Source organism: Miniopterus natalensis, chromosome 16 (genome assembly GCF_054644295.1).
Source record: "Miniopterus natalensis isolate mMinNat1 chromosome 16, mMinNat1.hap1, whole genome shotgun sequence".
Classification (NCBI taxonomy): domain Eukaryota; kingdom Metazoa; phylum Chordata; class Mammalia; order Chiroptera; family Miniopteridae; genus Miniopterus; species Miniopterus natalensis.
In genome coordinates this window covers 13,908,147-13,935,886 of record NC_142096.1, presented here as the reverse complement: position 1 = coordinate 13,935,886, position 27,740 = coordinate 13,908,147, and the positions used below count along the sequence as shown (strand labels likewise).

Below are 27,740 nucleotides of genomic sequence, written 5' to 3'. Positions count from 1 at the left end.
GACCTGGGAGTTCTTATCTTAATTCTTTGACTAAATTGTTTTCCTTGTGACTTGGGAAAAGAACTCTGCCTCTCTCCATCTCCTCATTTTCCTTGATTAATAGGTCCTACCATATGAAAATACTCAAAAAGCAGTAATTTCATAATTTTTTAATTGGTCCAGGATTTTTATACAGAGAAGTAAAGTATAATTCAATAGTTTCAGACATATTACAGCATAACTTGTAAGCAAGGTGGAGAGAAGGCATTTCTACCCCATTTAGTGAATTGTGATGCAATAGACAGTGATTCAAAAGAATTGCCCCAAATCCTATTACGACTTGGTGGGAAAGTCAAGCTCCTATGGGTGTTAGTCCTCCAGATTCTCTCTTACCCTTGACTTGGCTCTTCTTACTTTCACTTCTCCAGTTTTGGGAAATTCCTGTGACTCTTTTCCTTGCCCCAGACTTCTGAGCAGACCCCACCCACTCACCCTTGGGTTGCGCTAGTGAAGGCCGGTGAACTTTTTATTGCCTGTGGTTACAAACAGCTGTTACCTCAGCCCCAGTCAGGAGTGGCCTGCGCGTGTGTTCCTGACACCGAATACAGTTAGTGATGCTAATCGGTATTGACTGGTGAACCTAAATGCATCTCATTCGCGGCGGATAGAGCTAAATAAAGAAGTATAAAATGTTCATGGTACTGTATCACCAATTTCTCAAACTTCTTCCTTTGGTTCCTTATTTCTTATGTTCCAGAAACTGCAGAGCATCCGGTAGTGACCTGTCAAACTGGGGGAGCTGGCAGCGTGACTGAACTAGTCTTGGGGGTCTTCGCAGAAAAGGCAGTCGGGGTCCTGGTCGGCTGGCGATTCCATCTGAATGGTGAGTGAGTGCACAGGGAAGCTCTTGCTGAGGGCTTCGGCAATCTCTCTCTGAACGCCCTGGCTGTTCCTGCTGGCCGCTGTCAAAAAGGAGCCACAGTGAGACGGGCACTGATTGCACAGGCGACTACTGAGCTCCAGCTTCAAGTGCTTTGCGGGGTGGGGCACGGGCCACGCACTCAGAAGGAGCCAGACGGGCTCTACAATCAGCTACATCCACACAGACAAGCCGGGGTGGGGGTGACCCTAGCGCAGCAAAGTACCCCGGCACTAGGAGAGCTCGTCTTCATAGTTCTCTCTGGGTCTGGTGCTCCTAGGAGCTGAGTACAAAAGGGGAAATGAGCCCTGGAAAAAGCCAAGACAGAGCTGTTATTTCTTATACAGCCTTGCTTACCAGTCCCCGAGGACCTCTGGGTTGCAGCCCTTATATCTAATCAGAATCCACATCAAGGCTAGTGACAGGAGGCAGGGAGCATTTAGAGCTCCCCATAGACCTTTCTTAGAGCAGCGACTCTCATCCCATCTTTTCTCTTGTCCCCAAAGGTTCAGGAGGCTGTAAAGTTCCCTCCATAGTAACCTGATTACTAGGTTCTTCCATTTGCAATAAAATATTGGTGTTGTGGATGCTGTAAATTCCCTGTAGCCAGATCTGAGCCTCTCAGCGAAGATGGGGATGTCTGGGAAAGCAAGCCCTCAAATGACTGTCAGCGCTGTGCCTGCGCCCGGCCTCCAAGTTACTTCTTGAGTTACTTTCTTAGCAGCCGAATGTATCTTACTTGGCCTGAGCTGTCTCCTGAGGCAGTGAGACGCCTCCCACTGCCCTGTTTCTCAGCCCGAGGACATATGGACAAAATCACCTTGTACTTGAGAAAGTAATTTTTAGAATAAATCCAACTTCCTAAGAACTGTCTCAGATGGTTACAGAATGTCTAACCATCCAGTAAAAAAATAAGAATAATAATTAATTTTTACTAGCAAGGCTTTTAGGTTGTTAGAACCTTCAGGACAGAACCTGTGTATCCTTCATCTTTCCGTCTTCGGTGTTAGGCAAAGCATCTCATATACAGGCGATACTCAGTGAAGATTATTGTTGAAATCATCCCTATTATTTAACTGTTTGAGTACCAAGTCAAACAGGTGAACTCTAATTTTCAGAGCCTAAGGTCTTGACATTTGGGTGGCATTTTCACCCCTTTGTTCTACTCTCTACCCCCTTCAGTGCTCAACAGATGGCACACTGTTGGTTTTCAAAGGCCCTTGGTAACGCAAAACACTTCACAGTTGCTTAGACAGGCAACAGACACTAAGGGCAGCTCTACAAAGAGGAGGGAAATTACTGACTTTCCACAGCAAGCACTGAATTTTGTCCAGGGTGTTTACCAAACTCACTGACCTGCAGCAACATGAGCCGAGAGAATCACCTGGTTTGTTGTTAGAGACCAGATGTGCAAGCTGTGCACAGACACCACGCCGTCCACGGCTAAGATGAGCTCTTTCACGGCGTTGTAGCTGAGGTTCTTTGGCACACCTGCCAAAAGGAAAGAGTGGGAAGCTATCGTTATTGAGCTGAATATAGCTCATCGAGATGGCCAGTTGGGACTGCAAAGGCCTCACCCATGTAGCCACTTGTGCTACATTTATTTATGGTTTCTTATCTCAAATGTATATAAATCAGATTCCCTGATTGCAAAGGATTTGCCATCTATCAAAAGTTAACGCCAAATATTTGCAGATTTTACTGTGCAGTCATCAACAGCAGTGATCATCCTTCATTTCTAGGGTGTATTATTAATCCAGTTGTGCTTTTCCCAGTGATCTTTGCATACATTCTGGAAGCAAAATGAAATAAGGTGGGATTTGGTATCCGGTAATCCCGGGTTAGCATTCTGGCTACTCTTTTGAATTTACCCAAATCTTGGAACTTCTCTGATTTTTAGCACCGTAATAAAATAGGGGTGATAAGAACACGATGTAGGTCAGAGTTCGTTGAGGAGCATATCAGAAAACAGCTGCCCTTTGTAAACTGGAATGCTGTGCAAATGTTGGTTTTCCAACAGGTCACTTGCGTGAATTGCATGAGGAGGCGATCCTAACATTGTAATGCCATTTTATTATTCGGTTTGTAACGTTTTTATTACTTTAGATGCATTAGCGAGGGCTTAATGTTGTGTCATAGAATGTAATAGTTTGGCTGCCATCCATGTTTCTAACGGAACAGTGCAGGGCACACAGGAAGGTGGGGGGCCCGGCACGCAGGCAGCCAGTGAGCCCTTCTCTGGGGCTGAAGGAACCGGGGTGTCTCTCGCCTGGAGAAGAGTAGGCTAAGGAAGCAGGATTGATTTTTTCAAACATTGCAAGGATTGTCATGTAGAAGACTAGAAGGTGTGAAAATGTGAAGTTGTTTGCATTGGCCAGCTACAGAGGAGCCAATGGTTGGTCAGAATCACAAAAGATATCAGTTCAATATGAGGATAACAAACTGACATATCTCAGAGGCGAGGGGCCTGGGGACATGGGAGAGATTAGCCAAAGAATTTATATACTTATATGCATAGCCAGTGGACACAGACAGTAGTGTGGGGAAGGCCTGGGGTGGGGAAGGGGCTGGGAGCAGGGGGGCAAAGGTTGGGGGGAATTGGGGGACATCTGTAATACTGTCGACAATAATGTATACCAGATAATAATACCAGATATTAGAAAACAAACAAAAAATTGTTTCTCAAGCTTGGCTACATGTTAGAAAACATCAAAGTCAGTCCCCAGCCCAATCAATTATATCAAAATCTCTGGATGTGGAGCCTGGGGCCTGGGCATAAGTATTTTTAAAAAGTTTCCCAGATTGCCATGAGCAGCTAGTTGAGAAGCATTTACTTAAAAAAAAAAAAAGGGGGGGGCATCCTTAACTCCCCTTTTTGGGGATTAAAGAACCTTGCTCAGGGGGATTTTTCTCTTTAGGGCTAATTTAAAATTCTCTACAGTCTGAGTTTAGTTTAATCCCATTTCATATTGTTTCACAGAGGTAACAAAGAGCTGGTCAACAGGCACTTTCATTGAATGAGCTGCACAAAGCTCAGGAGGGCAGAAACAAATTAAAGGAGTTTTTGTCTCAGATTAGCCATAGAATGAATGTGCATGGAGCCATGGGTGAAGCTGTTATACTGTAGTAATAATAATAATAGCATAGCTTTATTGAGAACCTACCATAGGTCAACGTTTGTGCTAAGCGCTTTGTTTATAGTGAATATCTTATTTTATTACTTACAAGAACTTTAAGAGCTTGTTATCAATGTTACAGTTCCTGTTTAACTGGAGGAGAGGAAACTGGGAGACAGAGAGGTTAAAATCCACTGCTAAGGCCCCATAGAAAAGTGGGATGTGAGAGTCTGAAGTCTGTGGTCTGAGTGTGAAGTGTTAAGCAAATGCTAGACTCTAGGTATTGCAAAGCTGACTATCATTCCTAGTGTGTCATCTCTGCGGAATTTCATGTGACTCTTGGAAGACCTGCTATCATTCATCTAGGACCCTTGAGATGAAGTCATGATCCCATTGCTTTTTGTCTCTCTTGCCTCATTTATCTCTTTACATTTATGGAGAACACAAGTCCACTATTACTTATTTTAGTCTATGAAATAATGTCGACAAGCACAAGGCTATGCCTCCACTGACCTCAATGCTCCATCACATTCTAGAAACCATTTTTTTCCCCTGAGGGAGAGCCTGCAAAAAAATGCATCCGGGAAAATATTCAAATTGGTGTTTAAAAGTTAATTTCCCAGATTAATAAATATATGAAAAAAAGTCACTTAACATCACTCATTTAAAGAATTCCATATGAAGTCACTAAGAGAAAATATTTCACCTATCAGATTAGAAAAGAATCAGCAGTTTGATACTACCCAATGATGGTGAACATGTGAGGAAATGGGCACTGTCATATTCTATTGGCCAAAAAGAAATGACATAGTATCTTTGGTAGAAACGGCAATATCTGTCAAATTTTTAAATGCACAGAACTTTTGAAACAGAAATAACATTTCTAGGATTTATTCCACAGATATACAAATGCTAAAAATATATATGCACACGAATGTTAAGTATACCATTGTTTATAATGCCCATCAATAAGCAGGTGCATTCATACAGTGGAATACTTTATAGCTATGTGAAAGAATGGGGTGTTTCTATTTATGTACTAATATGGAAAGATCTCCAGGTGAAAAAAACAAGTGCCGAACAAAATAAGTGTCAATCCAGAATCCCATTTGTTTAAAAATACATACATACACACTATACATATATTACGTATATGGTATGCATGTTATATATACATACATATTTATATAACATGTACATATATATAAATGCATAGTTATCTTTTGAAAGATATATGTCAACTTATTAGTAGGTGTTATCCCTGATGAATGGGACTGAGAATTCAAAGGTGAAAAAATGGGGAAACTTTTTCAATTCATTTTCTATCATTGCATATTATTTTAAAATTTTACCAAAGATAAGTATTCTTTTACACTAACCTAATTTGAAAGCCTAGTTCAGAAATTAAGTATCTACCAGATAGGAGTTATCTGACAGTTTCAATAATTAGCTGTCCTTTCTTTAAATAAAATAAGAGAGAGAATCGCCAGAGAAGATCTATACTGAGAGACAGGGAAAGTGGATACAGTCGTCTCAAATTGTGCACCATTTGTCTTTACCCCCCTTTAAGCCAGTAGGTGCCATACCAGCAACTACAGGTGCAGCTCAGCACTTAGCCCTCAGGAAAGGAAATGGGTGCATTTGTCACTTGACAAACCAAATACTGTCACCTCCAGAATGAGGACGTTTGCCTGTTACTCAGTGACGTTTGACTGCATTTTGTTTCACTATTGTCATCTGCCAACCATTAAAGTGCCCACTGAGAACAGAACCCCTACATGTAGCCTTGGCAGGGAACACTAAGCAACGGTGCACTGTTTTGAAGGCAACTGCCCTCTGAGACTGTGTCTACCTTCTATCAAAATGTGCTAGACCACAAAAAGAAAAGGTCAGCCAATATCTGGTTATTTTTGATGATCTGAATGTTTGCTCTGATGTAAACCTCCGGTTCTGATAGAATTTTCTGGCTGCCGTTCCCAGCACCCTCCTGTAGGAATCTCTTAAGAGGTATGAAAAGATTAGTCCGGTGGTTCTCAAAGTGTGGTCCCCAGCCCAGCAGCATCAGCATCTTGTTAGAAATCCAAATTCTTAGGCCCCCACCGGACCTGCTGTCTCAGGAACAGTGTAGTGGGCCCAGCAATCTGTGTTTCAACAAACCCTCCGCGTGATTCGGATGCCACTCAGGTTGGAGCGCTGCGGGCCTAGTTTAGCAAGGGTTTTATGCAAGCCCTTCAGAATAGCGACAACACTGCCTGAAGGACAGATTTATGCCATCTTTCTTGGGTCTTGTCCATACATTTAGGGAAACTAAGATCTTCACAATAACTTCCTCCATGTCTATCTTTAATGTTTGTCCATGTTGTTTTTACACTGAGCCATATCATTTAATGGCTGCTGAAGGAAAAACAGAAGCCAATAGCTTTTTTTGTTCCCATATGAAAGAAAATCATAATATTTGTTTTCCCCAAAATTCCTTATCAGTGTAAGTGTTCTTTCTCTATGATGCATATTAACCGTGAGCATGTGTTGAGGCCACTCCCTTTTGTGGTCACAGGGAGGAGAAAACATGGATCCTACGGACACTAATTAAATCACTCCTACCTTCCAAGAGTAAGATGGAGAAGTCCTTTAAGACAGTGACGGTGCTGGCCAAAACCAGGACAGAAAAGACAAACGTGCAGATCGGATCGGCCATTTTATAGTCTGGCTGGAAAATACATGGGCTTTGGTTAACTGAATTTGTGGCTCCTTTGCAGAAAGTCTGATGAATAATAAAAGTAAAGCTCCCTCTTGCCTCCCCTCTGCATCACCCTTTCACATACACCCCCCAACACTTGACCCTAACTCAGAGGCAGTGCTTTTTGAAGACTCAATCTTTCTCTTAAGCTTTAAACGACCAGTGACGGAAGAGCAGAGACTACAGGACATGCTCTCCCATCATTTGAGAAGTAAAGGGAAAGATGTGCTTGAGTGTCTTCTCAAGAGGCCTGATTTAGCTTCTCTGAAACTAACAGAAGTACAGAGTATGCGATGAGCCGATTTCACAATGCTCAGTGACTTTTCAGCCTTAATTATGATGAGAGGAAAGCCTGTCATCTGCTCAGATGTTGCATACGACCAAGGCACAGCTGGAGCTTGGTCTTGGCAGACTGGGGTAGTTTGTTTCTTCGCCTCCCAAGTTTGATTCCATCCTGAGAGTACAGCTGGGGCGTCCCTCTTGCCTCTCTCACCGCTGGAGCCCTTAGCCTCAGGGTGACACGCCTGCTACTCTGCCTCTGATGCAGTTTTGGGCCACACAGACGTCTGCCTCTTTGTCTCTAAGGAACTCGGCAGCCACCTCACCTTGTAAGCATGCTCTCAAACTTGACTCACCCCTACAGTTTTGAACTGTTTTGCCTTACATTTAAAGCTTTCAGGGAGCATTTTCTCGATTGAATTCAGATATGTTTTTGCAACTTGTATTTACATATTTTTTATTTTTTTTAGTAAAAATAATGTAGAGTCCCTGCTAACTGGGCAACCATGGTATGAACAGAGATAAATTAACTTCTCTATCACCACCTACCTCCACTCTAACCCACCCCTGTTGGTTCTCACTACTACCAAATAGAGATCTGCAGTGAATATTTCCTTAGGGTCAGAGGCCCACCCAGATCCATTCCCATTTTTCATTAACACTCTGGCTTTTTGGAGAGAAGTTATTTCTCCCCCACTGTGGGTGATATTGGTGGGACCGTCATTCAGGTGTTCTACCTTCCCCCAGCCAAGCAGCAGGTACAAGACCCAAGCTAGGTCAATTAGACTCCCTTTCCCCAAAATATAAATCTTCAGCATAATGACAAGAAATGGAAAAAGAGAGCCGAGTCATATTTCAGCTTGGCATCTGGGATAGACGTTTGATAGTTTCTGAAATCTAGATACCAAAAGTCACCCTTATGTGTACCTTGATTTCTGTCTGGGAGTACATCCAATGAATTTCAGCCAATACATTTTTTTTATTTTTTATTTTTTTGCTTAAGTGAGCTAGAGATTTTTTTTCTGTTGCTTACAACCCAAGATCCCTAAGGTATGCATGGTTCCATGGTAGTCCATATTGATCCCATGACAAAAATAACTACTTTCCTGAAAGACAATAAGCCCTGTAGTTAAAGAATAGCTCTCAGGAATTTGGAAAGTCTGAGTTTTCAGGCTTTGAATGTTTGCTTGTTTGTTTTAAACTTGAACAGTAGTTTGTTTAGGCAAACATAACCTGTCCACCCTCGTTTAAGTTAATGTTGGGGGATCCACTTCTGTACTACTTGATCTATAAAATTACTATGAGAGTGAATTAAATCGAGCATACTCACCTTAAAGTAGATAATAAGTGCACTGGTTAACACACTGATGCTCTGAAATAGATCTCCAAGGGCGTGCACAAAAGCTGCTCTGACACTGGCGTTAGCCTGCACTTCCTTGTGATTGTGGCCAGGGCGCCTCTCGTGCAAAATCACACTTATTCTGAACAAGAGAAGAATGTTCTCAGCACACACATGAGATTAACCCTTAAAAACCTACACAGCTTAATGGAAGAGCTGGCGGTAGTTTACATTATCCCAGTTGACAGATAATTGAAATATCAATGTTTCAAGACATACTATTTTGGACTAATTTTGAACACAAGTGGATCATAGCATTTCAAACTTTTCATACAAGGGCAGACAATGAAGATTGGCCCCAGTTTTCCTGTACCCTGTCCATCTACCTAATGCTCCTGTTTCACATGAAAACTGGAAAGCATCACTTCCCTGACGAAAGCCAAGTGTTTGACAGTGAAGAAGGAAAATATCATTTCTTGAGGGTCTTCTGAATGGCAGGCGCGGATCCATGCTTAAAGCTGAGCTTTGGTGGGAGCTTGATTGAATGTCATGGTTTCAAATGCAAAAAGCAGCAGAAAGGGGTCAAACAAAATAAGTAGGGAATTTCATCAGCGTTGGATCTTTTAAATCTTTTATTTTACTTAGTTTTGTTCATTTACACGAGAATTTGAAGTCTGAATAATTTTCTAATGGCCAGTGATGAGCATACTGTGCTTATGTCTATGTAGCTATTTATCCAGAGACGGAAATATATTAAAATGTTATAAATGTGTGTATATACATATACATATATATTGCAAAATTTAACATTTCCCATCTAATCAAAGAGTTAAGTAGTAGCCATTATAAATTATGTGCCTGATTCTATGTATCTGCAACTTCAAGAGGTATTAGACCAAAGGTAAAATGAGAACTTTTTTACTGAGGCCCAACAAGGAATGTTTGGCCTAGAAACTTTTTTTGTACATTTCGTAACAAAGTTTAAAAAATTATTGTTTGGTACCATGTACCCTTATTTTCAGAAAAGCGTCCATCAGAGTCGGCCATTATCACAAAGTGAATTGACTGCTGTCCACCGGGATTTGATTATTACATAATGTACACATTTTAGATTGTCAGTGTTTGGGAAGAAATTCACCCTCAATGAGGAGTTACTATTTCAGGGTGTTCAGACAGCTTTCCATGGCAGGCAGTTAAGAGACTCTCTTTCTAGCTCTGCTATGTGTGCTCATCACATTATCTTTCATTCTTTCATTCATTTTATTTAAAAACAACAACAACAAAACTTACTTAGGGACCCGTGTATGCTAAGCATTGTTAAATGTTTGGGGCATAAAAGCGAGTGAGACAGACATGGTCCCTCCCCACTGTGGCTTTAAGTATGAAGGAGATGCAGAGAATTTGAAGACACACACATACATGGGAAATTCTAATTGTAAAAAGTCTACTAAGAACTGGTGCTACAGGGAGTCTGATTTAGTTAGCAAGACAAAGCAGCTGAGTTGGATTTGGAAGGTTAAAGTTAAATAAGCTAGTAGGGGAGAGAATGTCCGGGCAGAGAACATTTAGCACGCAATAGCCATAAGGCTCTGTCAATAATTTGCGTCCTAGAATCCCTCTGCAACCTCTATTACAACTCTCTGTCCTGATTTTGAGTCCCCAGGGAACAGATTTATTCCCAAATTGTGGTTCTGATATCTCTATTCAGACAACACAGCCTCTAGCTGCACTGGAAGCCCATAATCCCAGTTCTGGAAGAAAACATTATAGTCACTCCGTATCTTTATCCGTTAATAACCACCTGCTTGCACAGGGAAGTCAAGGCTTTTCAATTCCCTTGTCTTTCTGAGCACCTGAAAACTAAGGTCAAAATTCAAAGCAGTTGCAGTAAAAAGAAAATGGGGATGGTATCTGTTTAAAAGTCAAGCTCAACCATGGAAGGTCCAGATTTCTGTGGTAGTTAATTGGGGGTTCCCGCCGTCTTCGTGGAGCATCGACACCCCCTGTGTGACATGTGACTCGGGAAATTATTTTTTTTCTCCCTGCTGCCTTGTGGACATGATGTTATTGACCCCCGGTTGGCAGGATGTGTGCTCTGGCTTGTCTCCTAGTGGTGACAGGTTGGGATTGTCCCAGGGCCGACGTGAGATCACCACCCTTCTGTCACTGGCCCCTCACTTTCCTGTATGGACCTGGTGCCATGTATCACTCTGCGTTGCAAGGCAGACAAGCGGATGGCGCACAGATAGCATTGAGTTTCCTGTTGCTCCTGCAGCGAATCGCCACAAGCCTTTCTAGCTTAGAGCAACATAAATGTATCATCTTATAGTTCTGGAGGTCAGAAATCTGACGAGTGTCAGGACTGCGTTCCTTCTGGAGGTTCGAGGGAGGATGCATTTTCTTGCCTTTCCAGTGTCTGGATGTCGCTCACATTCCTTGACTCCAGGTCCCATCCTCCACCCTCAAAGCCAGCAATGCAGCATCTTCTCTCCTGTCTGACCTGATGCCTCCTTTTATAAGACTTCTGTGGTTACATTGGGCCTATCTGGATAATCCAGAATAATCTCCCATGTCAAGATCCATTCTTACCTTAATCATATTTTAAAAATCCCTTTCACCACGTAAGTTCACATATTTAGAAGTGCTAAGCATTAGACTGTGGACATTTTTGAAGGGCTGTTGCTCTTTCTACCACAAATGATCGACACACAGACAGACAGACAGACACAGTTTTAAATAGGGTTACCGGGGATCAGATGGGAAGGAGAAATCAGCCAAAAGCATCAGAGCCCTGGCCTTGCAACCCCATTGTCACAAGCAGCCAAGTAGTTCATATGGGGAAGAGCAGAGAAATACAGCAGTGATCGCATGTCCAGCAGGACATGATCGCGTGTCCCTTAAGAACGGTTTAAGACTACCTGGTTAAGACAGTAACCAACCAGTAGAAAATAAAGAGTTCGGCTAGCATGGCTTAAGGAAAAATTTTCATGTAGTCAAAATAATGCACAGATATGAGAGAGTGCTTTTGAGAGAGATACATTCTGTTATTAGTTCTGTTAAAATACATGAAACGAATGACCGTTTTATGGGGCTGTTGCAAAAGAGAACTCAAAAGGAGAAAGGGGACTGAAGTAAATAAAATTTAAGATCCCTTCTTACGCAGCTCTCTGGGAACCCATTATATGTTCCTGTAATAAAAACTGAATAGCAGCAAGTCACATCCCATGTAGAACCATCAATATGAATGAGAGGGCAGAATGGCTGGGACCTGATTCTGAGTATGGTGGGTCTAGATTCAAATCCTGGCTCTACACCACCTCATTGGCCACCTACTTAACCTCACTGAGCTTCAGTTTTCTAATCTGTAAAGCAGGGGTGTTATGAACATTGAGCTTGATGACGTAGATCAAAAGATCTTAGCACAGTCGGGGCACATGCTTGCGGGCTCCGTCCCCGATGGGGGGCATGCAGGAGACAGCCGTTCAAAGACTCCCTCACCATTGATGTTTCTCCCTCTCCCTTCCTCTCTCTGAAAATTAATAAAAATATATATTTTTTAAAAAGGTCTTAGCACAGTCCCTGGCACACAGAAAAGCATTCAAAATGGAAGCTGTTAGAAGTCGATATTAAAATACTTAAACCAGCACAACCAACCTTATTTTCAGCCATGGAGCCATCTGAACACTCTGTCAGGTCTCTGCCATCCTCACAAGTGGAGGAATTAAACGAACAAACAAAAAAATAACAACCTCCCAAGTGGAGGAATTAAACAAACAAACAAAAAAATAACAACCACAACAAACACACATCCGTGTCCAGACAGGGTTAGAGACAAGCTTCGTGGAGCGTGGGCGGCGACTTACACAATGTTGGCTGCCACTGCGCAGCCCGAAACGGTGATCATCACAGTCGCCTGGATCTGGTAATCGGGGTACAGCAGGCGCTCACACGCGAGGTACACCAGCACCCCAGTCACGGCCCAGACACACAGGATGGACAGCAGGGCTCCAAGGATTTCTAAGGATGCAAGCACACAGACATCCCCACACAAAGAATTATAACTCAGCTTAACATCCCCAAGACTCCTAAGACACTAATAGTCCCTCCCCCAAAATAGAGGCTTCAAACTGGCTCACTCTGATTCACAAAGCAAAACTTTGGAAGGATTTTAGCACTAAGATGAAGCACTTTTACGTTGCATTTATAAAACAGCAGCACCTGAGTTCATTATGCTCCGTGTTACTAAGTAATTTGCAGCATACCATAAGTAATTAAAGCATATTAATTGCCGCCTACCCTTGCTGTTTCCTCGGGGATTTTAATTCAAACAGGTGCTAAATGATTGAAACTTATTAGGAGATGAAATAACGAGGCACAAAGAGTAAAATGTATTTAGTAATTTTGCCATAAAGCGTTTACAACGTGCCAGTACCAGTATCTTTTGTGGGTTAAACCAGTAAAAAGGGAGGGCTTCAGAGGGTACTTGAAAAGTGAGTTTCATTTGCCAACCCAGCGTACCATAAACACAGAGGTGAGCTCAGAGGTATGCCAACGCTCTAAAGGCATTTTAAGAGCAACAGTAAGGAAAAGAAACATCAGAATGTGGCACTTACATTAATATTTAAAGATAAGACAGTGTTCAATCTGCCTACTAAGTGAAGCACATTTGCTCACTTACGAGTTCCTCAACACCTCACGCCGCTCTGTAACTCAGCCTTGGCCTTGGACTCTAAAAGCCTGCAAGGGCCTGGAAGCATTCTGTGAGTCAGTGGTCAGGCCCAGCCCATAATTCTGACCTCACCTCTTTAGAGCAGGGCCCTAGGACAGGTTGTTTCTCACTGTGGGAGGAGAGTTTCCTTGACTTGAGTCACTTGCGTGCAATCGTCGTGATTTTTGCCGTATCTGCCTTGCACCTGTCTCATTGGACACTTAATAGTCTCTTTAAATAAATTCACTTTTTACCCTTAGCTTCGTCCTAAGCAAAGTTATCCGTGAAATTGCAGGTTTGACGTCCTAGTTGATTTCCACCCCTCTGTCTGTAGTGGTTGGTGCTGCCCAATACAGTAGCCACCCATCCCCCGTGGCTGTTTTAAATGGAAACAATGAAATTTAACATCCGGTGCTTCAGTAGCACCAGCAGCTAGCAGGGTGTTCCGTGGCCACAGGGTGCTCTGTTACAGAACACCCCTGGAGCAGAGTTCCCCTGAGCAGCCCTGGGCAGTGCCCGAGGACGCCCATGCCCGGGATGAGAAAGGGGGAGCAGTGTTTGAAATTCCGAGTCCTTCCCATGTGTACAAAACATCCTGTGTTTACCAAACAGCGCTGGCCAGTGGTATCAGAAAGGGTAAAGCGCAGGGAATAATTTATACAGACAGATGACGGGTGCTCAGCCAACAGGACGTATTTTCCGGGCACGGCTCTGTGGCGGGGCCGGGAAAGCAGCTTCAGATCATACTCTTTTTAGGATGTTTATTGCCTTGTCTCTCTCGCTCGCTGACTGTTAAAGGAAGGCAACTCAGCACACCAGTGACGATAAGTTGTTCGGTAGGAAACTAGAACCTCCTTTCAGTCTAAGCTGGCCAATCCACCCTGCACGCTTGCCAGCCTAGGAGCTGTGGTCTGAGTCTGGGGTGCCTTCGGCGGAGCCTGGCCACCCCCGCTCTGCCCTCAGCTCTCCTTCACCCTCTGTCGCCCAGTGCCCTGCGGGAAGCTCTTCCATGTCTGCAGCCTTTTTGTGCATCTGCGCCTTACGTTGCAAAGCGCGAGGAGCCTTCCGCCGTCCTCTCTCCCAGATGCAGAGTGGCTTCGTGAGCGATGTCCTGGCTGGCACCGCAGCTGAGACCCTGGCGCCGGGGCGGTGGCCAAAGTGAGGCCTGTGATCCCGCTGCCCCATTGGAGCAGAGGCGGCCTCATTAACCTGGCTCGTAGCTGACTTACCATGGAGAGCGGGATTAACCCACATCCCCGCGTCCGTGCCTGTTTCATCCTGAGCGCTAGAGCTGTGCCTCTGGGGGGTCTCCGAGCCAAGCTTTGCTTTAACCCTTCTGGGTCTCCCCTTGGTGCGACTCTGAGGCACGGTGCCCCCTGGATGCTCCCTCGGTGAACTGTACCTGCTCGGTGCCACCCAAAGGTCAGGCGCTTGGAGGGAGGCTTCGCGGACAGCCATAAGGAGAAGAGGCTGAGCAGGAAACTGGTCAGGTCGATGAGGAGGTGGGCAGCGTCTGTGACCACAGCAAGGCTCCCCGCAACGCGGCCACCTGGGGGTGCACGACACCACACGGTCAGATTCCCGCGCACACAGGCCAGAGCTGGCCAAACGTCACCGACTCACGGAGCTTTAGGAGGGAAATCAACACCCATTCAGCCTACTTCTTTCTTCCCAGTTTGACAAGGAAAGAAACGGAGACCCAGAGAGCGGGTAGGGTTTGAACATGTAGACACGAGTCTCAAGGGCAAAGCCGTCGCTGGGGGAGTAAAGGCACAGAGATTGGAAAGTACGGGCGTTCTCGGAGGCCGTCCCTGTTCGCCTGGGGCCAGGATGCGGAAAGGCCAACGCAAAGTGGCGAGGCTGGGGAGGGACCGGCCAGGCTCAAGGGGCCTCACGTTCCAGCTGAGGACCTGACTTTGTAAACCAGATGACGCGGTGGCCCACGGATGCGCTTTTATTTATTTCCTTGCCTTGTAGTTTTACCATGATCTTTACCACTTTGTCTTCTCTGCTAATTTGCATTACCCGCCTGCGTGCGAGACCCCTGTTGTGAATGGTCGGGACACGAAGGAGGAAGGGTAGGCACCTTCCAGCAGAGCAGCAGAAGGAAACCCGAGCAGTGGCGTCCTGCCTGGCTCTTCCCTCCACTTCTCTGCTTCCCTTTAATTCTCCTTTGAGAAAAGGCCTGCAGCCTCCAAAATTGAAGGCGAAGGAAAACCTTGTCTCTTCCTTCCCGAACAGGGCTTGTTGCGTGAGAGCAATAACCTTTATTACTTCCACTGCGTCTTCCCAGCAAAGAGCTTTTGCTGACTGATTGTCCTCCCAGCAGCTGTTTATTGCCTTCTGTGCTAAAAAGCCACGGAGGCTGTCAGTCATCAGCTCCTCCGTCGTCAGACTCACCTTGTCGACTAATGATTTTTAAAAATTACACGTATGGCTCATGATTGCAGTGATCCCCACAGACTGTTGGCTCTCGCTGCAGTTAATAATGGGTTTGTCAAAGTTTAATGGTCTGAAGGAAAGGAGTCTTCAGGCTTGTTACTGAGCTGTCAGTGTGAAAATCGCAATGATTCATTAGCCAAAAAGTAACATTTTGCTAACAAATCAGCTGTCCTTCCAATTACCCTCTAATGTCGCTTGATCTGCCACACTGGGGCCTGATAATGAAGCTGTGTTAATAATGCATTATTGCTTGCCCGGAAAATGACTACACGCAGATAAGCAGTGTGCCCCCGTCTCAGCGGTGAGTGACGCTGGTGACTCTATCTGCTGAGCTCAAACAGTGGCCCAAGTCAAGGAAATGAGGCCTTACGGGGTCCCTTCCACAGGCTCAGCTGAGTCGGGAGGCAGCGGAGAAAGAAAAACAGCCTGGCTTTGGAAGAAGCACGTTAATGTGGAGGCCCAGGAACCAAGAACCATTTTGCAACCATCAGAACTACTTTTAAGAACCATGCAGAAAATTGTGGGCAGTCGTGCTGAGTGACTGGGGATCGAACTGTTTGCAAGGGGTAGTTTGCAACTGAATTTGCATTTGCTTCTGAACGCATGGCGTACTACTGGCAATTAATTCAATCATCCAGCCGGCATTTACTGAGCCCTTACTGTGCATGGTGCAGGGATAAGATTTACAAAGATGTCAAAAAATCCCAGCCCCTCTCTCCGGTGATCTCACCGTCTAACACTCGCTGTACTGAAGACATGCATTACGAATAGGCTAGAAGACTAGAAAACCACTCGCAACGGGAGCGTTGCGGACCTTTGCACAGGAGAGAGGGGTAAGAATTGGCTAGAAGAGAAGGGTTTTCTAAGGAAGGGGTGAGAGCAGGAACGAGAACAGAGAAAAATGAAAGGACATGGAACCTTTGTGGGAAAGCAGGAGGTGTGGAGTGCTGGGGAAACAGTGGGAAATTAGACTGGAAAGGTGGAAGGGGCACCCGTGTGGGGGGCATTATAATTCATGCCAAGGAAACTGAATGCTATTCTACTTATGATTTTGAGGCAAGGTTGTGACATGTTCAGATCTCAGGGATTTCAACAGGACTAAGTAAAGTAATACAGTGGAAAGCACTCAGCACAGTTCCTGGCACATAGCATTAAATAAATATTAGTTATTGACATCACAATGCCAGGAGTACCAAGATCATATTATAATATGAAATCTCTGAACATAATACACATCCACAATGGGCAAAATTGTTTTTAACAGAATATATTTAAAAGAAATGATATTTGATAAAAGTCAGCACTCATCCTTGATTATTGGTTAATCATTAAAAAATTAGAACAAGTAGAATACTTCATTAACATAATAAAAATACTTAACCTCTCAGAAAACATTTTATTCAACAGTTAAGTAGTTGAACAAAAAATGGGGGACATCTGTAATAATTTTTTTCAATTCTTAAAACATGTCTAGTTTCACACTGATTTAGAGTAAATGCGAAAAACTGAACAACAACAAAATGGTATTTATCTTCTCAGTAGCTGGGGAAGGCTTACTAAGCACTAAAATAGTGAAAGAGTAGTAAAAGAAAAAATCAGCTAAAAATGAAATATTTGATACAATTATCTATATAAAATTTTACACTTCTCCAAGTCAAACCAAAAATTAAACAAAAATTAAAAAGTAAACAACAAACTGGAAAAGTACTTCTAACAAATATAATAAGTTTATCATCCTAATATATAAAGAGCTCCAGAGATCAATACAGAGAATTAAAAATTATCTAAAAAACAGACATCAAGAGGCCAGCAGGAAATGCACTTACAGGGAAATACAGATCACTAATAAGCATGCAGAAAATATTCTAGCAGTAGTGAGCGTTAAAGTAAAGCATACTCGTGTATACATTAACAAAGATTTTTAAAAGATTAAAATAAGTTCTGGTAAGGTTTGGAGAGAAATCATTCTCATGCAGACCTGGCCAACATAGGAATGGCTTTTAGCTGTCTGGATAGCTGTTTGGCAATATGCATCAAGGAGTAATAAAAATATTCATGTCCTTCAACCAGTTATTTCCACTTTTAGGACTGTCTTTGAAGGGATTAATCAGAAAAGCAGGCAGAGTTTTATTTAAGATTTTTCATTGCAGCATTGTCCATAAACAGGAAAAAAATTCCTAAATTTCTAATAATAGAGAAATGGTTATTTAAATCACAGTGGAGTGTACATTGTTCAGGCATAAAAAATGCTTTTAAAGAGCATTTGATGGCATGGTCAGAAGCATTCAGTATGCTCTCAGTTTGTTCAAAAGAAAACTGAGCTATGAATAGAAAATATATTGTACAGAAATACTTCATAATTTTATTGGCAGTTATCACTCACATGTGGAATAGTGATAAATTTTATATTGTTTCCTTCTATTTTCCAACGTGTCTACAATGAGCCCATTGTTACTTCATACTTACAGAAAATATTAACTCTTACTTTACAAGAAGAACCGTGTAGATCCCCCCCCCATAACGATGTAGGATTTTGTTTGCTTGTTTAATCAGAGAAGTCTTCTTGAGAAACACTCACCCACGACCTCTGCAATCATGAAAACGAAGCATATTCCCGACGCAGCGCAGAGTTTCCACTTGGCGTGGACTTGCTCGCTCGCCCTGTTCCCTGTGGCCGTGGCATTGCCGTGACAGTGATAGATGGCCCCTGACTCCGGCTCCTCCGGCTTCTCTCCGGAGCATCGGCCTCTAGTCACGGGTTTCTGCTGGAGGCCCACCCTGCGGGTGAGTTTGACAGAAGCAAGAAATGAACATGGTTGGAAACACCCCTCATAGCCCTACCCATTCTCCCAACCACTGTCAGGCCTTTTGCCACCTAACTAGGAAGTTAGAGTTCACGGCTCCTTCTACCAGAACTATCAAGTGTCAGGAGCCAGCAAGACGTTTCCACCTGAAGTCTCAACTAAAAGTTTTGCTTTTATTCAAACTCGTATCCAGTCTCTACCACCAGTGATTACAATGTATCAAAGGAGCAGGAGAAAGGCGCAGACTCACTTTGATGCATTTCCTTCCCAGTGACTGCATTTCGGAAAGATATTGGGACACTGTCCCACAGATGAAAAAGGGAGTAGGAACTGTGTTAGAGATGTGTCACCTGATGATTCAAAAATGTTAGATATGTGAGCCACCTGATGAGTCAAATTTCCATCACCGTCACTTTCTTCTCCGTGGCAACATTGTTAATAGATCATAGCACTTTTTCCTGCTAAGTACACCTGGACCCCAGAACCTTAATGAAAGTTACAGTGGAAGCTGAAACTTACTTACACCTCCTGTAGCAAACAGTACATAGCAGTTCTGCTAGTTCTGCTCAAATAGGGATCATTATGTAGAGCCATTTATAGAATTATAGAGTTTCACCAATGGAAAGATTCTAGATAATATTTAGTCCAACCCCATTGTTTCTTAGCTGAAATAATTAGGGTTCAGAGAGGGTAAGTAATGACCTGAGGTCAAAGAGCCAGGGAATGGTAGAGCTGGGATTCCAAGACTATTGCTTTTTCCAGGTCACCCCACTTTGCTTCCCTGCCTGAACATCACCGTCTTAGACCAATCTTTACTGATGCAAATGTTGTTGTTCATAGATCTTGAACTAATCAGATTTACATTTTTTTAAATAAACTTATTAGAAGGCATTAATAAGCTTCTTAGAATTAAGAGCTTTGTATTCATGGCTATGAAAAGTATAAAAACAAAAATAAGCCTCCAGTTGAGCTATTTCATTTGTCTTATCACCATCTGGAATTAAAGGTCTGCAGGCTTTGACTTAGATGATGATTTTGATTATGAATCTAATTATCATTATATTTGCTTTTTCTGAATAAAATAATATATTCATTATAGAAAATCTGGAATTACAGAAAAGCGCAAAGCAGAGGGGGAAATCACTGGTAACCTTACCTACAATAGACAATTACTATGTCGTTGTTTAGCTTTGTAATATGCAAACACACTTTTTATACATAATTATAGACCATTTTAATTAGGATATTTTTTATTGCAAATACAGAAAACAAAGCTCATGCTAGGTTAATTAACAAATGGGGATTATTGGTTCTGCAGCTAAAAATGTCTGGAGGTATTGGGGCTCAGGCTGGTTTATTAGGACTCCGGATTCATTGCTTTGCAGTTCTAACTATTCTTCAACCTCAGTCTGGTTTTCCTCATGGTAGTGGCACGGTTGCCCAAGGTTGTTAGGGCTGCATATTTTCTGTTTCTTGTGCAAAGAGTGAGAGTGTCCCCATTTCCAACTGCTAAACAAGAGTTCTCAGTTGCATGCTGATTTGGCCAAATAAAAACCACTCCCTATAACCAGAGGAATATAGATGGGCTGATTGGCTCAGACCTTGTTTTATTCAGAAGACTGGCTAAACCCAGCCATGCTGACTCCTAGAGCTGAGAATGGGGTAAATGCTACTTAAATCACAGGTTGCAACTGGGTGTGAGTGGGCCAGAATGGACTGTGGGTGAAATGACAGTGTCATCTTAGGATCTTGCTAAAGACACAGCTTTGGAACCTGAATCTTAGCTGTATGCATCGTTAACATTTTCTCAATGTATTAAATATTCTACAACATTATTTTTACCCTATAGAGACCATTATATTTAATATAGATATGTCACAACATAATTTACTGATTAAATGAATTGTCCAGTTATTGGCTCAGATAAGCACCACTTCTTATAGTTAATCTTTGATCAATATATTATTATTTCTTTGAAATGTAATCCTAGAAGGGAAATTACTTGGTCAAAGAGTACCCATATTTTTAAGGACTTTGGTGTATATTGCCAAATCAACTTCAGAATGTTTATACCAGTGATGTTAACAGCACTCAGGATTTTGAGCAGTTCCACATAATCTTCATATCAGAATAAGAACCGCTTGGCAAGAGGCACATAAAGTATTTCTACTTATTTTTTTTGCCTTTGTAATGTGATGCATACCCTGATCATAAACAACCATATAATGGAATAGTGTGGGTCACCAATGGTCATCAACTCAGAGGACCTGAGAGCTAATAAGACTGCATGGAAGAGGCCCCCCCTTTCCTTGTGCTGAGAAGACACCATCAGCAATGCAGGGTCACCAGCTGTTCTTGCCCTGTTTATATGACCACTGGTTTATTTTATATTTTTCATGAGTCTCATGGCAAGAGAAAACCAGGTGGTAAGGTGACCAGGAGAGAGAACCTATCCTGGAGCAGTTTAGAAGGCAGACAAGGGAGGAATCCCACTAGGGCACAGCCTGTGGGCAATGCCACAAGGGAAAAAATGCAAGAACCATGGCCAATTTTTACTTTAAATACTGCTTTCCTGTGGACCTCAGATTAACCAATATGGCTATACTCTGAGCTGAGATTGAGCCTGAAGCACTAAGCCAGACAGCCAAAAGTGGGCCTCAGAGGGCTCACTGACATTGAGTGCAGTGTGTGCGTATGTGTGTATGTGTTTTATGGGGCCAGTTAAGAGTCCGCAGTCTTCACTGGGCTCCCAAAAGAATCTGCGATTCTGAAAGACATGACAAACCCAAGTTAAAATGCATCCCCACCATCTCATCAGAGCAAAGTGGCCTACGTGTCAAGGGTGCAGTGCAGGCTCTTGAGCTGAAAGATAATGTGAATTTCAAGAAGAATTTTTAAAAGAAGGCCCTAAAAAGCAAATGCTGTGATGCATCAAAAACGTAAATGTAAATTTGCTGCCAATGAATTAAGTACCATGGATTCCCACACAGTATAATATGGTTGAGGCTCTGAAGAGCAGGAACAGTAGACCAGAGCAAAGAAATTTACTATAGCATCCCAGAGAAAAAAAAGAGAAGAAACAGGTTCCTAACTGGTAAAATGAGGGATCAGGATAAATAATCTCTTCCAGGTTTTATGGCTTTTATTTGAAAAGAAAAGAAAAAACAAATTTGACAGGTTTTTATCATCACTGTACCCTGCAAACTATACCCATTTGTGAGGCAAATGAGACCCTATAACTATGAATGGTTGGCTCTGTGTGCGTAACAGTGCTAATGGCCTATTTTAATGAGAAGGGAAACACTGTTATTTCAGTCATGTAGAGATGCTCTATTAATAGCGTCCGCAGTGTTTACAATGTGTTGTACACAATTTCTGCCCGGCCTAACATGAGGCTTTATTGATTACGAACTCAATAAATCATATCTAATATTACTTTCTAAGAAAAATAATTCTTTTAAGGTGAGATAATAGATGTGCCCGGTTCTTTGTCATACATTTTCAAAGCAAAGTTATAAATATCCTAAGAGAGAAAGTTTTTCTTTGCAGTTGCTCTGACGTTTGATTCTATCAAACACAATGTTGCTGCTCTTTGAAATATTAATTCTGTTCCATGAAACAAACAACGTTACATGTATTATTAATGGATAAATATTTTCTTAAGTTCTGCTCCTAGCATGAATTTATTTCAGGTTTTTATTCACTCATCTATCTGTGTTGAGTGTGTTTCTTTTTGCTCCCCACTTGGATTGAATTCCCCAAACACGCAAAACTCATTCTTACACGTCTCTGCCTTTACCAGGCAATATCTTCCGTCCGAACAGCTTTCCCTCGCCCTGCTTCCTGTGCTAGGTTTCTCTAACTTCACTCTAACTCCCCTTTATTTTTCAGTTCTCGATCTCTCACTTCTGAAAAGCATTCTCTGACGGCCCGAGTCCAGCTAAGACCTAGGTTTCCTTCAGCTATTCCCATTGAACGCCCCCAGAATGACACTCATGTGGTATTTTATAAGCTGACTTTTTCTCATATGTATTCCACATTAGGCTCAAAGTTTCTAGAGAACACAGATCTGCGACTGGGAACCTTTGCTTCTCCATTATATATCCAGGTGTGTCCAATCAATAATTTTTAAATAAGGGGAAATGAATGAATATATTGCGTGTGGCTCTGTGGGAGATATTGAAAGGAACTCGAACCATGTAGAACATTAAACTCAGCTATTCTTGTGATAGGTGTGTATATTCAATAATGGCCTCATAGGATTAAGAAAGTAGCAAATAATTTATTTGGATGCAAAGAGAGAAGCACTAGCTGGTGTGGCTGGAATGCGGGTGGAGGGGAGAATTGGCAGACCATGATGCAAGAGGTTTAATTTTAAGATCAATGTAACCGCAGTTTTGTCACATAGATGAAAAGCCTCCCTTCTTTCTAAATATAATTAAATAAAATTACTATCTGTTTTAAAAGTAGAAATACTCGAGGAAAAGAAAGAGAAGCACATTCGATTGTGTGTGTCTGTTTTCTGGAGGGAAATCCACAGATGAAAATACATTCAGAAAATGTGTCCTTCATGCTCTTAGGATATTGTCCAAGACTCAAATCAACTACACAGAGTACCGCATGTTTCAGGATATGAATTACACAAGCCAGCCCACAGTTTATAAAACTGTACAAAATGCCCCAAGTTGCCCAGCAAAAGTTTCCAATTTCGAAGCTGTGGGATGTAGGGATTTGCTGAGGACAGAAAACTGTGCGGCACAAACGGATGTCTGTTACCTGTCTGGGGTGAAGGCGTACATCTCGGTGGCTTTGTCATTCACCAGGTGAGCTCTTTCGAGACACTCCATGGTGGCCAGGACGGGAGCCTTGCTGCTGGCGTGGTTACCTGCGGTGGAGCTGCTGCTGCTGAACTCACTGGCCGGTTTGGGAAGCAAAGCAGCATTACAATTATTCACACACTTTCCAAAGAAAAAAATAAAAAGGCTTCCGGGACTTAATAGAACGAGCCTCCTACATCAATGTTCTTGGTAGAGCTGCTGAAATTACAGCCTCCCCGAATATCACCTGCCTCGTTCTCTCACCCACGGAAACTCCTTTCCTAGAGACCTGCAGGTAGGATCCCATGGAGCGTGTGGGTGTGGGTGTGGGTGTGGGTGTGGGTGTGGGTGTGGGTGTGGGTGTGGGTGTGGGTGTGCGTGCTTCCCAGGCTATCTGATTACAGTGTGCATCCTAAGGGGTAGAGGAGCTCAGGGTTTCCTTCTAATTGCTGATGTAGAGGTTTGGCCTTCAGCACACACCTGGGCGATCCGCAAGCAGCCACCCTTCTGTGCAATAGCCTCATTTCCCCCCCTTCCTCTTTCTTTCCTTTGTGTGTGAGTGTGTGAGTGTGTGAGTGTGTGTGTGTGTGAGTGTGTGTGTGTGTGTGTGTGTGTGTGTGTGTGTGTGTGTGTGTGTGTGTGTCAACCTAAAAGCATTTCTCCTGCCATTTAGTTCTAAGATGACCTCTAAGCATCTGTCAGGGTTTACTTCCCTTCTCCTGGGACCATGTGGGGATCTCACTACTGAACAGAGGACAGGGGTCATTAGCTACTGGAGTCTGTAGCCTGAGACAGTTCCTGGTGCGGCAGCTTTGAAACCCTTTTGACAGGCAGGCGGAGGGCAGACTCAGCTTCTAAATAAATAACAGCCCCCAGCCATACAAGGACTGGCATGATCTGTGTTCTCCCGGCCAGGGCACCCTCTGCGAGGATCAGACTCACCCAAGGAAGCCCTGTCAGGCAAACCAGTCACAGCTCTTAGGAATGGAGTTTTCTGAGCTGATCCCAGAGACCTTCAACCACAGACTCCTAGGAGTTTACATTTGATTTCACTACAAAGAACTTTCCAAATAAGAAAGGATATGATAGTCCAGGGGCAACGGCCTGGTCCAGCGGCAGGCATTTGTTTGGGGGCCAGAGGGTGTCTGGGGCCTGTATGGATGCACGCAGGGTGGGCAGGGCCCGGTGGAAAGGGGGAGCAAACCTGACCCCTGAGTCCTCTCAGGCTTCTTCCTCTGGCAGCACTCACTTCCTAGTGAGAAAGCGCAGAGTGGTGTAGTCCAGAATGGCCCTGTGGCCCAGCATCCTGACAGCCTGTCCATCTTGAGGAGCAGAGATCTCAACAGCCAAATAAATGTCCCCAGAAGGAGAATGGGTGTCAGTGGCAATTGCAACAGCCGGTGAGTGGGGAGAGTCCTCTTCGGCTGAGAGGGAGCAGGCAGGTCTCCTGCCACATCCGTGGTGAAGCTGCACCTCTCGTGTAAGGTTTCACAGGCTGTAATATTAATTCTAAGGTCCTTTCACATGACCCCGTTGCCTAGAGGATTATTAACTGGGCTCTGACTCGTGGAAACCAGGGCAATGGCTCTGGGAGGCCAATTTCTCCTGCAAGGCCAGGAGAAATTCTGGGTCTTGTGTTAGCAGAATCGAAAACAAGCTAATTCCTTCTCACGTACTTAACTTTGCAAAATAAAGTAGGAAGTAGGAAGCCAGAAAAGAATCACGAATCATCCGTGTGCCACGCTGCCATGTGTTACAGCTTGAATTTTTTCTGAGTCGTTTCTAGCACGTGTGAGAGATAGAATTCAGGTGAATGAATGTCATCCGCTGAGGAAACTGCTGAAAACTGGGTTGAAACCCATTAAGGATACGTGCAAAGCAGGGGAGCAATCTTCAAATGGAGGAAAGGATATTCGCCTGTAAATATCAAGAGGAAACCAATAACCTGGAAGTTTGAGATCCCGTGCGAAGCGTTTGTCACGAGCACGTACACGGATGCGCGGAAATACTGATAGCTGCTTGCGATTCTGAGCGTGGGGTGCCCACTGTGTTGCTAAAGTGAGCTGCTTGTGGAGGCAAGGATGGGAAGGAGAGGTGAGGAGGGCGGGTAGGGCTGACGTGGCATAGGTAAGGTGGAGACGGGAGAAGGGGGCATGGGGACCCAAGTAAAAAGACAAGGGGATAAAACAGTACACCCAAAAACGTATTCTGTCATCTCTCCTCTTTATCTGTAAGTTGAACTATATAAAATTGCCATCTTTTATAGTCCCAGTAGAGCCTATAATAAGCAATTTCGTACGACTGGACTTAAATATATGTATATGCACACAGGTCTACACACCTGTAAGTGTATATGTGTACGTGCATGATACATTTAAAAAGAAAAAATACATGTGCCTATTTTAAAAGTTTGGAAAAATTAGGTACTGTTTACTATTTTCATCAAAGATCTGTGCATTTCCACTCGCTGCCCTTGGAAATAACTGCTCTGCTGTACACCAAAGCTTCTGATGTAAGTAGTGTAAGAGCAGGGAGTGAGGGGTGATGGCAAATAAGCTTTCATGTTTAAAAACTGTAAGTTTTGCTGCAGTAAATTTAGATGCGGATCAGTTATCGTCAAGAGTTGCCTGCGTGCTGTGTTACGTAGTGTTCGCATGTCGACCCCCTTACCCCCTTACACGCTCACGGCAGCTCCGCCTTTACCCGCCTCTCCCCAGTGGATTGTCAGCACGTTTATGAAAACTGTCCCACCCCGGACTCCCCTAGACAGGCACTGCCAGTGAGGGCCGGTGCCCCGCTCAGGCTCCACAACAGTCGCAAAATTTGTGTGTGGAGAGCAGCGCAGATCACAAAGGCACATCCCTGTCCTGCTGACAGTCGGGCTGGGCGGGGTTATGCGGCTCGCCCCAGTTTCCTAGGCAACCGGCTCCCAGCTCGCCCTGGATTACAGGTTGTCCTTTCCGCCCACTCTCCATCATCAGCTTGCAGCAACTGAAGGAGCAAGTGCAATTTAGAACAGTTACCTCTGGGAATAAATATTCTGTCAGCCACAAGAACAGCTCATCTCCGACACAACCAGGAACTGGTTGGGCTCTCCAGTGCTAGCGGTTGTCAGCAACAATTTCTTAATAGGATTTTACAAACAATAGCTCATACATGTACAGAAATAAGTTACCCAAGTGTCTTACACCTAGTTTGCTATTTCACTTGCAGAAAAGATGTGTGTATTTATGCAAAATCACTGATTTTGTCTAGTCCCTAGACATTAAAATACCGAGCTTTTATGGTTTGCATTCACAAAATTTAAGCTCATATTTCAGAAATATGAAATACTTGTTTGCATGTAACTATCCTTTAAAAGGAGACATTGTTTGCATGTAACTATCTTTTAAAAAGAGACATGAAAATGTGCTTGTTTTTAAACAATGTGGGTTTTTTGTCCTGTTTGGTTCTTTTTAGTTTGTGGGGAAAGGCAGGCAGTATACAGTGAAGTGGCTTAATGCAAGAGCTTTCAGATTAGACTTAGTTCAGTCTCTGGTTTGACCACTTTCTTACATGCATGACCTTGAACAAGTTACCTGACCTCTGTGGTTTTCAGTTCCTCATCTGTAAAATGGGTACATTTATAGAATCCATCTTAGAGAGTTCTTGTGCAGAGTAAGAGAGCTCATGTGTATAAAAGTGCTTAGCAGAGTTATCTGGCACATCACCCAGTTTATATACAAGTGAGTCGCTAGGGACTTAGCCTTGTCCAAGTAAAATGCCTCGGCCATCCCTGAGAAACGGGCCCCAGTCTTAGCAGAAGACTACGAATTACCCATGAATGGAAGAATCCAGCAAGGACGTAGAGGTTGTCAGAAAGAAACCTGGGGATTCTAACCCACCATCAGCCCTATGAAGTCGGCACGTCCCTCAAACTCTACTCTTTGGGCTCAACTTTCTAAAATAGTAGATCTGTGCCTGCTTCATACTATCTGCTTAGCAGTAGAGTGCCATTCAAAATGTGTCCTTGTTACTGACACAACAGGAGAGGAAATGCAAACTCAGTCAGCGCACTCACCTGCTACAGATTCTGTATGTATACATTCCCACGCAGACTATAAAGATACTACTTCCAAGTTGGGTAGCATTTCCTTAGGAAGGTGGTTTTATGGTTATTACTATAGTGTGAGGTTTTTCAAAAGTTCCATCCAGGAACTTGAAAACAAAGACATTGGAAATTTAATTGGATTGTATTTTAAAGAACGCTATGAAAATTTCATTTTAATCTTAAGTCAACATGTATAAAACATAAACCATTCCCTGATATTTCATACTCTACTTGAAAAATGAAATGAAAGTCATCTGAATTTTATTTTCTTTTTGATAAATTGGTACTATATAACTTTTTTTTTTTGCCATTTTGATATTTAAAGAGATTAAGCTGTAGAAATGTTCCAGTGCCAATACAATTTGTATTTTTTGAAAAAAGAAAGACTTGATAAAATATTGATACTAAAACAATAAAAGAAAGATTTTATTAAGCTTGATAGATGCAAACAAATAATACAAAAATAAACACAGTTTTTTGGTGGGAGAAATTATTAGGGCTAGGTGGTTA

General features: G+C 43.1%; 1 protein-coding gene across 1 annotated transcript; it reads right to left on the bottom strand.

Annotated features, from left to right (window-relative positions):
• Positions 1-795: 795 nt before the first annotated feature.
• SLC30A8 (solute carrier family 30 member 8) lies at positions 796-23,170 on the bottom strand. Its single transcript, XM_016207722.2, has 8 exons — positions 23,100-23,170; positions 18,098-18,297; positions 14,480-14,626; positions 12,233-12,386; positions 8,361-8,511; positions 6,616-6,721; positions 2,255-2,389; positions 796-941 (listed from the first exon to the last, which is right to left on the bottom strand). Exons 1-8 carry the CDS (start codon positions 23,168-23,170, stop codon positions 796-798), a joined length of 1,110 nt encoding a protein of 369 aa, XP_016063208.2.
• Between the last annotated feature and the right edge of the window lie 4,570 nt (positions 23,171-27,740).